General features: G+C 50.8%; 1 protein-coding gene across 2 annotated transcripts in view; it reads left to right on the top strand.

Moving 5' to 3' along the window:
* Nucleotides 1–11,521, top strand: part of ASH1L (ASH1 like histone lysine methyltransferase) — a 158,773-nt gene extending 147,252 nt beyond the window's left edge. For both annotated transcript variants that reach the window (XM_075907956.2, XM_075907958.2), the window contains 6 exons: nucleotides 4,882–5,020; nucleotides 5,331–5,503; nucleotides 5,876–6,042; nucleotides 7,237–7,277; nucleotides 8,087–8,388; nucleotides 9,300–11,521. In XM_075907956.2, coding sequence (XP_075764071.2) covers nucleotides 4,882–5,020; nucleotides 5,331–5,503; nucleotides 5,876–6,042; nucleotides 7,237–7,277; nucleotides 8,087–8,388; nucleotides 9,300–9,391 — 914 coding nt within the window. In that variant the 3' untranslated portion in view covers nucleotides 9,392–11,521. The remainder of the gene's footprint in view (nucleotides 1–4,881; nucleotides 5,021–5,330; nucleotides 5,504–5,875; nucleotides 6,043–7,236; nucleotides 7,278–8,086; nucleotides 8,389–9,299) is intronic.
* The last annotated feature ends 4,121 nt before the right edge of the window (nucleotides 11,522–15,642 follow it).

The raw sequence follows: 15,642 nt of genomic DNA, 5'->3' as shown, positions 1-15,642 counted from the left end.
AGACCTTTCAAGTCTTCATGGAACTTCTCAGACTGCAGCTGTAGCCCACACATCTGCTGGGTGTGCTGTACAGTGACCCCTGGTGGCACCAAGACCCCTCACAGAGAGAACAAGGAGTCCGCTCTACAGCCTGGGCTACCAGCCAGCCACCTTTTAGCTCCAGCAGTAGAGGTTTGCACTCTAGGCTCCAGAGGTCCCAGGTTTGATTCTGCTCACAGATGACCATGTCTGTCGGCGTCACACAGCCGTTGCTTGGCATCTCTTGTGTGAGGTGTTGGAAGTAACCAAGGCACAGACCGAACCTGCTCGGAACTGAAGTGGGGGAAGTTAGTTGAAGAAACTATTCTTTCCCCCTTCCCAAACGAGTATCGGTCTGTGAGAATAGAAATGGAGGGTGGGCTTCCAAACAGACATCCTGTTCTGTCTGCATGTAAAAGAGTTCAGCTTGGCAAACCCACATAGAACCACTGTCTTGGGCTGAAGGGCTGCTTGTCTTGGAGCTGTCACAGTTTTTCATTCATTGTGAATGGATTCAAATGCAGATGGAAATATCTTGCTGAGTGTTGCATGTTAACCCCTGTGGCATATTGAATGGCACTTTTCATTTCCCTGACATTCTTGCTTGCTGTGCGTTCTGGGCTACAGTCACTCCCCTGCCGGTTCTTCCTGTCACTGGTGAGGAGCGAGCAGAGACTTGTGGAACTGCCCCAGGGTTATGCCGAGCAGAGTCACAACTCTCCAGAAGCCTTCCTTTGCTTGGCCCTCTTTAATTCATTTCCCCGGAGCTGCGTAGAATCCTAGAACCGGAAGGGACCTTGAGAGGTCATCGAGTCCAGTCCCCTGCCCTCATGGCAGGACCAAGCACCATCTAGACCAGTGTTTCTCAACCAGTGGTACGAGTACCCTTAGGGGTACTCGAGAGAGAGCTGGGGGATACATCAACACAACTGAAATTTGGAGAAAACTGACATTTTTGTTTGTTTTACAGCGCTTTATTAGTTTTGTACTTTTTACACCCAAAAATTTCATCACCCATCCGGCTACAGTTAAGTTGTTTAAACAAATGTGTTGCAATGGTAGAAAAAAATTGCGCGTCTGAAAACTGTAGGTACTAGGAGTACTTATAATTTTTTTAAAAGGGGGTACTTTAAAAAAAAAAAAAAAAAAAAAAACACGTTGTTCTAGACCATCCCTGACAGGTGTCTTTCCAACCTCTACTCTTCAGTATCTCCAGAGATGGAGATTCCACAACCTCACTGGGCAATTTATTCCAGTGTTTAATCAACCTGACAGGTAGGAATTGTTTCCTAATGTCCAACCTAAACCTCCTTTGCTGCAGTTGAAGCCCGTTGCTTCTTGTCCTATCACCAGAGGCCAAGGAGAATATTTTTTCTCCTTCTCCTTGAAACACTCTTTTAAATACCTGAAAGCAACTATCATATCTCCTGTCAGCCTTCTCTTTTCCAAACTAAACAAGCCCAATTCTTTCAGTCTTCCCTCACAGCTCATGTTCTCTAGATTTGTAATCATTTTTGTTGCTCTTCTCTGGATCTTCTTCAATTTCTCCACATCTTTCTTGAAACATGGTGCCCAGAACTGGATACAATCCTCCAATTGAGGCCTAACTGGCGCAGAGTAGAGCGGAAGAATGACTTCTCGTGTCTTCCTCATAAGACTCCTATTAATGCAGCCCAGAATCATGTTTGCTTTTTTTGCAACAGTGTCACACTATTGGCTCATATTTAGCTTGTCGTCCACTATGACACCTAGAGCCCTTTCTACAAGGACTTCTTCCTAGACAGTCGCTTCCCATTCTGTGTGGGCTGGCACTGGGGGGCTCTGGGGCTGGGGCTAATATTGGGGGCTGAGAGGGATTCTGGGGGGTTGGGTGCAGTGGGGCTCTGGAAACAGGAAGCTGGCACTGAGGGTTCTGGTGGTGGGGTGTCTAAGGGGTGAGGGGATGGCACTGAGGTTTTTGGTATGGGGGCTAGCACTGGGGGGCTCTGAGGGCAAGAGGCTGGCACTAGGAGGGGCTGAGTGCAGAGGACTCCGGGGTCAGAGGCTGGTGCTGGGGGATAGTGGAGGGGTGGGGGACTCTAGGGGTTAGGGTTGGCATTGGGAGGTTCAGGGGGCTGAGGTGTACCCCAGGCCCGGCCCCCAGAGCCACTGCGAACAGCTGGCTTTAGCTGCGGCAGCCACCCGGCACATGGCAACTGCCAGGGCTGAAGCCCACTATTCGTGGCGACTCTGGGGGCTGCAGCTTTTGGCCAACTAGTAACATTTTATATGCATAATGAATATGCAAATATTCAAATAAAATGTTACCAGTCCTCCAAAAGTTTGTGAATGGGTTGCTGGTCTGCAGTATAAAAAAAAAAGATTGGGAACCACAACAGGGAGGAATTCTTTATTAGGCCTGGTCCTAACAAAAGAACTGATAACGGAGCAAAAAATGTATAGTAGCTTAGGTACACATGATCATGACTATGTTGCTTTCATAATGTGCAAGCAGTATAAAGCACCACAAGATAAGTATTTGGTTTAATCAGGTGAATTTCACAAAGCTAAAATCAATTATGAGCTCAATCAGCTCGGAGGAAAATTTTAATCAAAAAACGTGATTGATAATTGGGAATCATTTAAGAGCGTCTTACCATCTGCCCAATAAGCCACGATTGAAGATGACGGCTGTACTGGTTTAAAAACAACCTGGTTTAGAAGGGGTGAAGGTGGTTGTGTGTAAGTATGAAGAAAGGGGAAGCTGACCGTAATGAAAATTAGAAATGCAGAATTATAGCAAATTGATCAGGGGAGAAAGGGAGAAATCTATGGCCATCAGAGTTAAGGTTGATAAGAAGGAAGGTGTTTTTTTTTTTTAATATAGTAGGAACAAAAAGAATGTTGACAATGGTATTGATCCATTACTAGACAGAAATGGTGGAATTATCATTAATAATGAAGAAAAGGCAGACGTGTTCAATAAATAGTTCTGTTCTGTATTTAGGAAAAAACATGATAGAGTTTCATCATGCAATGACCATAGCACATTAACCTCACCCAGCGATAGTAGTGCAAACAGAAGCTCCTGAAGTTAGATGTTTTTAAATTAGCAGGTCCAGATAATTTGCATCCAAGTATTTTAACAGAGCTGGCTGAGGAGTTAGTGATTTTTCAATAAGCCATGAAGCACTGGGAAAGTTCCCGAAGACTAGCTGGAAACGAATGCATCAGTCTTTAAAAGGGTAAACCAAATGACCCAGGTAATTATACGCTTGTCAGCCTGACATCAGTTCCTGGCAAGACAATGGAGCGGCTAATATAGGACTCAATTAAAAAAGAATTGGAAGAGGATAATGTAATTAATATAACGCAACATGACTATATGGAAAATAGATTCTGTCAAACTAACTTGGATCTCCTTTTGATGAGCTTACACATTTAGCTGATGAAGATAATTGTGTTAACATAATATACTGAGGCTTCTGTAAGACGTTTGAGTCGGTACAATATAACATTTTGATTAAAAAGCTAGAGTATAAAGTTAACATGCTACACACTGAGTGGATTAAAAACTTACTAACCAGCCAATTCAAAATGTAATTTTAAACAGGGAGCCATCATTGGGCGGGTATGTTTCCAGCAGGATCCTGCAGGGATTGCTTCTGGGCCCTAGGCTTTTATCATTGACTTGATAGAAAGCATAAAATCATCACTATCAAGTTTGTAGACGACACAAAAATTGTGGGAATGGTAGATAATAAAGAGGACAGGTTGCTGATTCTCAGCATCATGTATCTCTTGGTGAACTGGATGCAAGATAAAGTGTGTGTTTTACCACAGCTACCTGTAAGTGTATACGTCTAGGAACAAAGCATGTTGGCCATACTTACAGGGTAGAAGTATTTGGGAGTCATGATGGATGGATGCAGGACTGAAAAAGATTTGGGGGTCATGATGGAAAATCAGCTGAACCGGAGTTCCCAGGACAATGCTGTGACCCAAAGGGCTAATGTGATCCTTGGAGGAATAAACAGGGGAATCTCCAGTAAAACTAGAGAGGTTATGCTACCTCTGTCTTTGACATTGGTGAGACCAGTGCTGGAATGCTGTGTCCGCTCCTGGTGCCCACAATTCGAGAAGGATGTTACTAAATTGGAGAGGGGTCAGAGACGAGCCAAATGAGTGATGAAAGGATTAGAAAGTGTGCTTTAAAGCGATCAATTCAAGGAGTTCAATCTGTTTAGCTTAACAAAAAGACAATTAAAGGGTGACCTGAATACAGACTGTAAGTATCTACATGGGAAACAAATCTTTTTACCCTCCACTCCTCAATCTCACAGAAAACGGTAGAACATGCTCCCGTGGCAGGAAGTTGAAGCTAGACAAACTCAGACTGGGTGTGCGGAGTAATTCTTTGACAGGGAGGGTTGTAAACCGTTGAACAGTTTACCACCGGTCATGGTGGATTTTCTTTCACTCATAATGTTGAAATCAAGTGGATGTTTTTCTAAAAGATCTGCTCTAAGAAGCACTTTGGGAAAGCTCTATGCTTGTGTGCTACAAGAGGTCAAACTTCATGATCACAGTGGTCCTTTCTGGCCTTGGAATCAGTGAATCTGTCTCTCGCCACTTTTGGCTGGGGACATGCATCAGTTCAAGTTATGTTTCATTCTCAGCTAGCAGAACGTATCATAAAGGGGCTAAGGCAGTCTGACCTGTGTTCACAGGCCCTGCATTAGTTGTATTTTACTCTTTCAGTGTTAAATATGGGGCAGCCGTGTCATGTTATTGTTTTCACTAAACCAGCCGCTTCTCTGGTTTTGAGCCACTGTGTCACATGAGACGTTCTTTACAGGATGTGTATCTTGTGCCTATTGCCAGGTGACTGCGTGTATCTGATGAGAGACAGCCGAAGAACTCCAGATGGGCACCCTGTCCGGCAGTCCTACCGGCTGCTGTCCCACATTAACAGGGAGAAACTGGATATCTTCCGCATTGAAAAACTTTGGAAAAATGAGAAGTATGTTCAGGGCACCCTCGGCGCTCAAGACATTTTGGGTATCCGCCAAAAACAGACTAACTTGTACATAGAGTAAAGAAAAGGTCGTTTTTATGATAAAAGGTCTAGAGATCAGACTAGAATTATTATTGGTATTTGCTGAAGGGGTAAACAAGAAAACACAAGGCTCATTGGTGGGACTTTCTGTCATTCCAACCAGTGCTCAAAGGGCAGTATAAATAACAGAGAGAGGTGAGGATAAGGGCATAAAGTGACGTCAAAGCCACAGCTCGAGGGAAACAGTCTCTCTGTCTCTCACACCCTTTAACAGAGAGGAGCGGTTTGCATTTGGTCATCATTATTTCCGTCCACACGAAACCCACCACTCGCCTTCCCGCCGGTTTTATCACAATGAGCTGTTCCGGGTGCCGCTGTATGAGATTATTCCCTTAGAGGCTGTGGTGGGGACTTGCTGTGTGCTGGACCTCTACACTTACTGTAAAGGTAAGCCGGCTTTACCCGGTGGGCAACACATTGGGATTTGTCTTTCTACACATGCGAGAGAGAATGCTGCCTTCCTTCTCTTTCCCCTTCACATCAACTGTCCTCCACCCCATCTTCTTGCATTTTCCTTCTCTGCTCATTAGTTTTTCATGTATTGTGCATGTGGATTGGGGTGTAGTGCGATTAGAACAAGGAAGTTTCTTTCTTACATTGAATTAGAGATGTCCCTGTTCGTTATGAATCTGAACTGTAGAACAGGAGTAGCTTGGGACTTCAGTGTAAATGCTCTTACTCCATCTCTACCCCATAGTGTATGCTGTTGGTTCTTGCCCTGGAATGCTTTATGGGTTTTGGTTTTTCCTGTAACTGCAGGGAGGCCGAAAGGTGTGAAGGAGCAGGACGTGTATATCTGTGATTACCGCCTTGATAAATCAGCCCACCTCTTCTATAAAATCCACCGGAATCGCTACCCTGTGTGCACCAAGCCGTATGCCTTTGACCACTTCCCCAAGAAACTCACACCCAAGAGAGATTTCTCAGTAAGTGTCTTTTCTAATGACCTTTCAGCGTCTTCGTATAAGACAGGGCATAGCCTTGGAGAACTCTTGCCTCCCTGCTTCTGCATGGAGCTTGGTAAACCTAGGAGAAGGGTTATGTAAATACTACACTCTGGCAGGGCAGGAAATTGATCAGAAGAGAGTCTGAAAAGAAACGAGAGCAGACAGACCAAGCCAGTGCTCTTAGAATAAATGGGACATATCAGGCTGAACCACCCTGGTTTCCAACAGAAATCCCGGTGTTGCTTCCAACCAGGACGTTCCTGTCTGGAGAGAACATGGACGGTAGCTCAAGCAACAATTCAGCAGTTGCAGGATGTTTTCCTGTGTCAGTGACCGTCACAGGGAACCATCCCCTGAGCGAGTTACCCTGTCTCTGCTGGCTTGGTACCCGGGGGCGTTAGAGTAACATTACTTACATTCGCTCACTTAGAGATTTGCTCCCTGTGCCAAGCCGCTTACAGCTTAAGCGCATCCCGTGTCTTACTGTCCCAGGTGCAGGGTTCTGCTGAACGTTGTTTTGAGCAGCAACCCTAATCAGCAGTTCTCAGCAGACCAGGACTAAAGTTTAATGTTTCTCTCTCGGCTCCATCCAATTGCATATCATTGGCCTGCGGCACTGAAAACGACGCGTCTCTTGTCCGGGAGAGAGGTCCCAGCCCCCGGCATGCTGTGCATCTCCCTGGCTCGAGCACTGATGTCCCCTCCCTGGAAGTACCTACTGCTTCCTGTACACACCCCTCCCCTAGCACTGTCGGCTGTTCAGTCCCCAACCTCACAAGCAGCTGACTTGGAAGAGCATTAAGAACTGAGCTCGTTTCTCCTCCTTGGAGTAGCAAGTTCTTGGATTTGATCCAGAGGTTCTGTCCATACCCCCACACGGGGAAAGTCAGGCTCTCGAAATAGGAATGTTTTATAGCCAAATAGCCCACTGGTTTTGAAACTTTCCTAGGAGCCCTAGAGAGCTGCAGTGTAGAGAGATGACTAGTGGGTAGTTCTGTCTGCACCCTGTATGTATCGCAAGGGGTCGCAGTTCCTGTTCCTCGGCCACTGAAGGCCAATGCACGCGGCAGACCAGCTCTTCCTCCCACATCGGATTTAATTTGTGACTTTTCCATGTGTCCAGTGCTGAGATCTTAGTCCTTTGTCTAACTGTGACCTTTATTATTGTTGTAGCCGCATTATGTACCAGACAACTACAAGAGAAATGGAGGCAGGTGAGTCCTACCTACTGAATTGTTGTTTAGTGAAAGAGGGGATGGATTTGGGGGGATTTTTTTTTTCATACTGGTAACGCCCCAGTCCCTGTCAGTGCCCTTGAGATGCTGTAAAAAGTCAAGTCATTAAAAACAACTTGCTCAATATTCGAACAGATACAGTGAGTGGGGGGGAAACGAGAGGAGAGAGTAATAAACAGATACAGTGAGTGGGGGGGAAACGAGAGGAGAGAGTAATAAACAGATACAGTGAGTGGGGGGGAAACGAGAGGAGAGAGTAATAAACAGATACAGTGAGTGGGGGGGAAACGAGAGGAGAGAGTAATAAACAGGGAGCCAGCGGCAATCCTCCGAAAAGAGTTGCCGAAAGAGAGGGGCGTTAGGCGCTCTTGCAAGTGGACGGAGGCTGCTTGAGACGTGTCATGGGAAGTTTCCAAACTGTAGTCAGGACTTGTGCAGGCCAGAAAGTTTGCAGTGGATCCTGAGCCTGGGCGCTTGGGAAGAAATAATTGTACATTGTGGGAGGAGAAATGTTGTTTTGGGGTGTCTTTACTATGCAGACGTTAGGCAACGTGCAATAACGTTTGCAGCTTTGCAGGGTGAGCTAATGCCATGGGCGTAGCCTCTCATGCTTTATAATTACTGTGTCTGGCTGCAGATTTCCCCTCGTGGATTCTACAGTGTGGCTGGCTTCAAACCATAGAAAATGCATATGCTCTTCCCAGCTGGGGGAGCTGACTCATTGACAACTGACCTGTTTGTCACATGTCTCCAAAACGATGATCTTTAAACCCCTCTTTCCCTGCTAGATCATCCTGGAAGACAGACCGCTCAAAGCCCCCGCTCAAAGACCTGACCCACGAAGAGGATCCTCTTCCTCTTGTCGAGGATGTGCTGGCAAGCCAAGAACAAGCTTCCAATGAGATGCCCAGCCTAGAGGAGCCGGAGAGAGAGGCGGTCTCGAGTGAGGCCTGCGAGAACGATAAGAAAGTGGAGGAAAGTACCTCGGTCACGAGGCAGCTGTGCTCTCCAGAGGAAAGGCGGCATATTCAGAGGGAGAGACTGAATCGAATCCTGCTCAACCTCTTAGAGAAAATCCCAGGGAAAAATGGTGAGCGCGCACCCCTCCCATCCGTGCCTCCCGACGTCGTGATTTCCTCTCGAGGGTTGCCCCTGGGGCCAGGCGCAAGCAAAGCAACGTGCTGCTACTGGCCGTGCTTTGTGGCCAGCGCGCTCTGCACAAGTGTCGCCTTCTGCAGTACTTGCAGTGCCCACTGAATGGCTGAGTGACACCTAATAATGAAAGAGGCATTGATAGACTTTGCGCACTGCTTTATCGGGAGGGGTTATTCTCTCCCGCCGGTGAGAGGGCCATTTAATTATCAGCTTTGTTTCCCAGGCGGGGAGATGGGGAGGCGTAAGAGACTGAGGGCTTTAGCCAAGCCCACTGAAGCGACTTACGGCCTTTATTGACTTCAGTGGGCTCTGGGTCGGTGCTTGAGACTTGCCCTGTGCCTGAGAGAGACTTGCCGCTCCACCAGACTGAGCGCGGAGGAGTTTTGTGCTCAGCTCTGGAGCCGCACTCAGGCCTGCTGGCGGGGGTGCAGAGGGGGCAGTTACTCTAGGGCCTGGCGATTCGGCAGTGCCCAGGGCTGCCACTGCAGCAGCGGCCGGAGCCCCCAGCCCTTTAAGGGATAAGGGAGGGCGGGATAAGGGATGCCATGAAGGGAAGGAGGTGGGGTGGGTTCTGGAGTCGCTTAGGGGATAGGGCGTTCGCCTGGGGAGCACAGGGTGGCGTGTCTGTGAGGGCTGCCGGGGGAGCCATGGTGCAGTGCACTCCTTGCATCCCTTGTGGGAGCACAGAGCCCCCCTCACCCACCCACCCAGGGGCCCAGCAAGTCTGTCAGCCCCTCCCCCCCGGCCACACTTCTCTGTCGTGTTGGCAGGAAGAGCCCTAGAGCAGCAGCTCTAAGGAGTAGGGCTGTCCCCGCTCCTCACTGAGAGCCCTGCGGTCTCTTGCAGCTATCGACGTCACGTATCTGCTGGAGGAAGGCTCGGGCAGAAAACTGCGGAGGCGAACTCTCACCCTCCTGGAGAGCAGCTTCAGGAAATGAACTGGGATCTGGAGTCCAGGAGCAGGGCTGCTACAGACTGACGGGGACACCCCCTCCTGCCTGTGCACCACCCAAGGAGAGGAGGGGAGACGGAGAGACACAAATGCAGTGAGCACTTAGAGTGCGGGGCAGGCAGGCGGCCCTGCCCTGCCCTGCGCTGCTCTTACAGTGTGTGTGTGGTTGGGCGTGCCTTGTATTGATGTTAGGTACTGAGAAACCCTGTGGTTGTTTGTCCAAGATGGTCAGATTTAATTTATTTTTGCTTAATGTCCCCACTCTGAGGGCAAGGGGGGGTAAATAGAAGGACGAGGACTGATTTACTCTGACGAGACTATTCCCCTGACAAACCAGTTGTCCTAGGATTGTACGCTTGGCCCTGCCGGTGGCGCGTACCAATGTATGAAGTCCGTAGGGAGGGGGGAAGGCCCAGTGGATTAAAATAAAGGCTGTCCCAAAGGAGCAGCCTCAGATTTGCACAAGTTCAGAGAGGAAAGAGCTGTAGCAGGAGGTCTGAAAGGTTCCCCGGGAAACGGCCAGTGCCCGGGTGCTCCTTGGAGGGGTGGAGAGGAAGAGCGCTCAGCCCGCTGAGAGCGAAGCGAGAGTTGTTTTGGAAGCACTTGTTGTTCCGCGCCCCACGATGGGGGGTGCACTTTTCCACATTTTTTCTGCAGAGACATTTTATAAAGCGAGTCGACTCCTGACGACACCATTGCTGTTGGTTTTTTTGATAAGCTGTGGTTCTCGTGTGTCCAATGTGTTGTGCAAATTAAAATCTGTTAAAAGAAGGAAAAAAAAAAGAAACCTTCACTACATGAACCGTCAAGCAGTATTCCGAGCGAGTATTTGTTGTGAACTGTAGAATATATCAACTAATAACACTATTCTTGTGTTCTAATTGTACAGCTTCAAACGTCCGTCTCTTAAAGAGACAGTGTATTTTACCACTCCCTCCCTCTGCGATTCGGAAAGTATTGCTCCCAAAGGCTACAGCCGAGGCGCTAACTTTTCACTGCATGAATTGTGATTGCCATAAACTAGTGCTGTACGGGGATCACCTAGTCCACTTGTCCCCTTCCCCAGTAACCAGGGTCGGGAAGCTGTCATCGGGCTCAGGCCTAGGCCCTGGTAGTGGCAAAGGGAGGAGGCAGTAGGCATACACTGCCCCTTTAAAATAGCTTTGCTTTTTTGTCTTTCAGACGTACATATGCATATACAGTCCTGTTTTAGATGTTCTTATAAGAGAAACCAGTTTTTAATGTGCCAAGTTGTATATATCTGCTGCGTGGATGTAAAGCAATACGGTAGTTACATGTTCCTTTTTAATGGACCAAGCTTGTCCTAATGTACATTCTTGTTATTATTATAATTATTATTTTACTCTTAGTGGAACATGACTCATTCCATTAACTTTTATGTGTTGATTTAAAAAGAAAAAAAAAGAAAGGAAAAAACCCTTTGAGGAAAAAAATATTTTATTAAAAAAAGAATAAGAAAATAGTTTGGAATATTTTCTTACTGTAGAGAAGCACTGTACAGTACCAGGAACCCTGAGTATAAAATACTCGTGCGTGTAGTAGGAATATCGCATGTCCAAATTTTGGGTTGTCTCATTTAGTTAATAACAGAAGTCATTGTCTCAAACGGTGTTAAACACTAAAAACTTTTTAAAAAATAAAGTGCGTACAGAAGCAAGACACTAGCTCTGTCATTTTATCTTTCTTTTGTTGAAAGACTAAACAAAATGTTTTTTAGACAATCAAATGTTAGGTAAGTGCAAAGAATTGTTTTTCTTACTGGTGTAGAAATTAATGACTTTTTTTATTTTTTGGTTATTTTATAATAATGAGAAGACCGGTGTGTCACCAGGATCGCTGTTTTAAGACCAGGAAGCACTACATTATTGCAAATAGTTATGAACTCTTAGTCTGCATGGGTGTAGGCTGTGTGATTGCTGAAAATAAATGCTGCTAATATATTTCCTTTTTACAAAAGCATATCTAAATAGATCATTGTTTTGATGTTAATCTTTGTAAATTATGTATTACCAATTTTAACATTGGATGTAATTGCATAAAAAGCCTGCATCTCAATCCTGAGAGAGTCTAGTATTAAATGGAAAAACTTTTCCTATTGACGACTTGTGGGGGTTTTCTTTCACACGTCCTTGATTTCACTCTTTTGCCTTTGCCCCAAGAGCGCCTGTGCTGTGTTGAGAGATTCTGACCCACTTTTCACGTGGCCGGGCTGCCCCGTCTCCTTTGACCAGAGCGTTGCCTGATCCCGGCTGGCTCGCTGAGCAGAGCTGTGGGCAGGGTTCCCTGTGAGCTTGGGCAGAGTCAATCATTTAAGAAAGAACTAGGGACCATTGAGATCCTTTGGAGCGTGCAGCCTGGCCAGGCACTACCACCTCTGTGGGCAGGAAAACAGCAGCTGTTCCCAGGGTTACCCTCCACAGGCGTGGGCGATTGCCAGCCATTGGGAGCTGTGGGAGGCGGGGTCCCAGTCTGCGCCTCTTTCCGCAGCTCCCATTGGCCGAGAACGGCGATCCACAACCAACGGAGGTGGCAATCGCCAGTGCCTGTGGGGGCCCAGGTCAGTACAGCGGCAGTGGCCTGCCAGGGGCAAACCCTGAGGCACCAGACCCAGCCCACCCCTGCCTTAGGGGCCTTTTGACTCTCCCCAGGAGAGTCTGGTCGCATCGCTGGGCACTGTCAGCGACACGCAGCTCGGAGACACCGGCAGCCCTTAGAAATCACATTCCTTGGGCCACTTCTAACCCCCTGCCTGTGGCTTCCCCTTTCCTCAGTCCACACAGCTCCTCCCCCTGCGGTTGGGGCCCTGACCCAGGAAGGCTGTTGGGAATCCTTTGAGGTGCTCCGCCCATGCTCTGCTGTAGCTGGAGGCGGTGACATATGACCCAGTGCCTATCCTGCTGCTAATGGCCTTCTGAGCTCCCCTAGGGTCAGGAACTCCTGTATCTCCCAGGGAAATGGCAACCACCAGCAACACTTGCCTGGCTGGCTGTAACAGCCCAGAATCGCCTCTTGCCGACAGCTGCCATGTAACGTACGGAGAACAAGCAAACTGACAGGTGAGCCCAGCCCTCCGGACTGACTCTGAATTGCCATTACAATGCGTCACGTGACCCCAGCACTTGCATTCGTCCCCTCCATGCTGCAGAGATGGCCTCTGGCGGACTGTGTTATTACCAAATGAATTGAAAAGCCCCTGGATTAATCTCCTGCCTAGAGGCCCCCATTTCAGAGTCCGGAGCCAGAGTTGGGTTGTACCTCCCCCAGAGCGTGCAAAATCCCATTTAGGTCACATCAGCGTCCCTTGTGTGATGCTAAGCATTGCACAGGGAGCTGCATGGCAGGGCAGAGCAGAGAGCCTTTTGTCCTGGCAGACAGAACAATGACCAGTTACCAAAACATGCCATTACAGTGTCACGTAAAGGGGGTGTAAAGGGTCTCTCTAGTCTAAAAAGCATTTAGAAACCCACTGGTAGGAAGGCTGGGTCCTCAGAGCAGTGAGTGCGTTGTGTGGCACCCACGGCTGGCCCGGGAAATGCCAAGCCAAATAAACCCCCTTGCTTTAGTGCCACTTCCACTCCTGTAACAATACCCGGCTTTGGCAGTCGCCCGGACCGGAGCACGCGTCTGCCAAGGCAGAAGGTCCGGGAGCTGGGCTCGCCTCCTACTCCGAAAAGGCAGGGCTGATGCCGGGGCTCAACAAGCAGATCCCCAGGCCAGTAGGCAAACAGCAAGTGGAGATCCATATTTCAGATCAGAGCCACTTCAATGCCTAACTTAACTGAGGAAAATCTTTCCAAGTGGCTTGGCATCAGGATGGGCTTGGGACCAGCCCTGAGAGGGCCTTTCCTCTGCCCCGGTATCCCGCTAAGCCTAGAACAACCGAAAAACTATGACTCTGAATATGTGCCTGGCCATGGACTCCTGGGCCCTGGAAATAAACACTCTCGCTTCAGGCCCTTTTCCATCCCACTCCTTAATATCCGAGCAAATGCAGGTGCCTCACTAATTACAAAAATGACTGTAGGATGCCCCCTCCCATCTGGGCTAGGCTGTGGCAGTGCAGGAGACGTGCCAGCCGGTCAGAGGGAATTTCTGGTTTGCCTATAAGAGACACTGCTTAAGCCGGGGGGACATCTCTGGGAGTTTCTGGCCAGGAAACCCTTTCTTCTGTGGTCAGCTGGCTGCAAGAAGCCAGGTTAATCATGTTTTTTCTGTGCGATGCTACCTGGTAGCAGGCCTCCCACAGACACCAACTCCCGTGGCACCGTTAGGGGAAACCATCGGTTTATACGGGCAGGCGACCTGCCACGTAATCATGCCTGTACAGCGGGAAGGGATGGCTACAGAGGCCCTCAGCGGCCAGTTGTGGGACTCAAACACCGAGGCAGGTGTCCAGAGCCGTTGGGCGGCTCGTCGACCCCTCCGCAGCACGTGCGGTTTGTCATGGCCGTTGGCTGGTTTGCACTGGCTTTGTCCCCAGGGTTAAACAATTTGCTGCTAAATCTAAATGGCCAGCACCTGGGCACCAGGCCAAGCAAACTTCACCCTGGTGGTAGAGCAGGAACCAGGCCCCAGCCGTTCCCCAAGGCGGGTCCTGGCTCTGACACGAGGCTGTGTCCAGTTAATTAACTGTGAGTGAGGCACTGACATACCAGCCTGGTGCCCCTATACCAGCTGGGAGGGCGGCTTGTCATGCAACCCATGGGCCCTGGCTCTGCTTGTGCTTGGGCTGGGGCAGGTACAGGGAGGGGGTGATTGCCTTCCTGGAGCATAAAGCCTGCAGCAGCCTCAACCCATGGACAAGATGTGGCATCCTGCATAGATGGGTCCCCTCCATCACCCAACAGGGTGAACATGGTGCCTGGTGCCTGTGGCACCCCCAAGCCATCGCGTGTCCCAGGTGGTGCGGCGCTGTCAGCGGGTGGCGTGGCAGCAGAGCCACTGGTGCAGGGGACGGGCTGAGCTGTTCGTGCCAGCAAGCCCCACCCAGGCCAGCGCTCGGCCCCGCAGGAGCCCAGCGGAGAAGTGGGTCCAAAGACGTTTCTATCAAGCCGGCATGACAGAGCGAGCGGGGCGGGGAGGAGCTGGCCCCATGATGAGCTGCCCTGAGTTTGGCCCCCCCAAGGGCCCTCGCAGCCTGGCGGAAAGTCCAGGGGCCCCTGTCCCTGGGGCAGGGCCGTGGCTGTGCTCGGGGGGGCGGGTAGTCTGTAGCCGCTGCGGGCATGCAGGGAGAAGGGGAATAAAGCCAAGCGGGGGCCCAGCCACTGGCTCAAGCGGCTGAGCTGCAGGGTGCCTGGCGAGGGGGGCGGGGCGGCTTGCTCCTGGTGTTCATGGCATTCGCCAGCAGCACGCTGAGCAGCCAGGCCGGGGGGGGGGCTCCCAGTCCCAGCGCTGCTCCTGATGCCTGGGCCAAGTCCCTCCATGGCTGCGGCCTTCAGGCTCCTAGCTGGAAAATGGGCCTATTGCTGCCGGGGGAGCGGCGCTGGGCCGCCGGGAAGCGCTTTGGACGGGGGCTGGCTCACGTGGGGGCAGGAGCGCAGCGCGGGGCGCGGGGGGGGGCTCCCGTGTGGGCGATTCGCCCCCCCCCCAACACCAGGACAGACCTGCTGGGCCCTGGTCGGGACTTTACGTGGGGAGCAGACACCTGCCCCCCCCCTCCCCCCCCCACACACACACCCACCCACCCCGCTGGCCTGGCGTGACCCGGACTGTGTTGGCATCGTCACGTGGGCCACATACCCCCCCCCCCAAGGCCAAGCTCAGGGGCGGGGGCTCCTTGGGCTGCCAGGCTGGGGGGGGGGGGGGGCTGCCTGGCCCCGGGGGCGCAGAGTCCAGCCCCGCCCCCCCAGACGCAGCCCGGGGGACCAGCACGACCCACTCGGCTCGCGGCGGCGGGGGCCCACCCACGTGGCCGGCGGAGATTCCCCGCGATCAGCTGGAGCGACCCCGCTACGCAAGTGCTGCAGCGCGCATGCTCAGTAGGCCCCGGGGCTGGCTCCGTGCCAGCCGGCCCGGGGAGCAGGCGCCCCCCTCCCCCCCGCCAGGGCCCTCGGGCCGCGTATCCGCCCGGTCCCCGCGTGCTGCGGGGTCACTCGCTCCGGCAGCACGTGACCCCCCCCCCACCCCCGTGCCCCACCCGCCTCCACGCCCCGGCTGTGCGACCCCCTCCCGGTGCCCCCTCGCCCCACAGCCCCGGGGCGGGGTGGGCACAAGTGC

Source organism: Pelodiscus sinensis, chromosome 22, assembly GCF_052426305.1.
Source record: "Pelodiscus sinensis isolate ZL-2025 chromosome 22, ASM5242630v1, whole genome shotgun sequence".
Classification (NCBI taxonomy): Eukaryota; Metazoa; Chordata; order Testudines; family Trionychidae; genus Pelodiscus; species Pelodiscus sinensis.
This window is presented reverse-complemented; position numbering and strand designations above follow the sequence as displayed.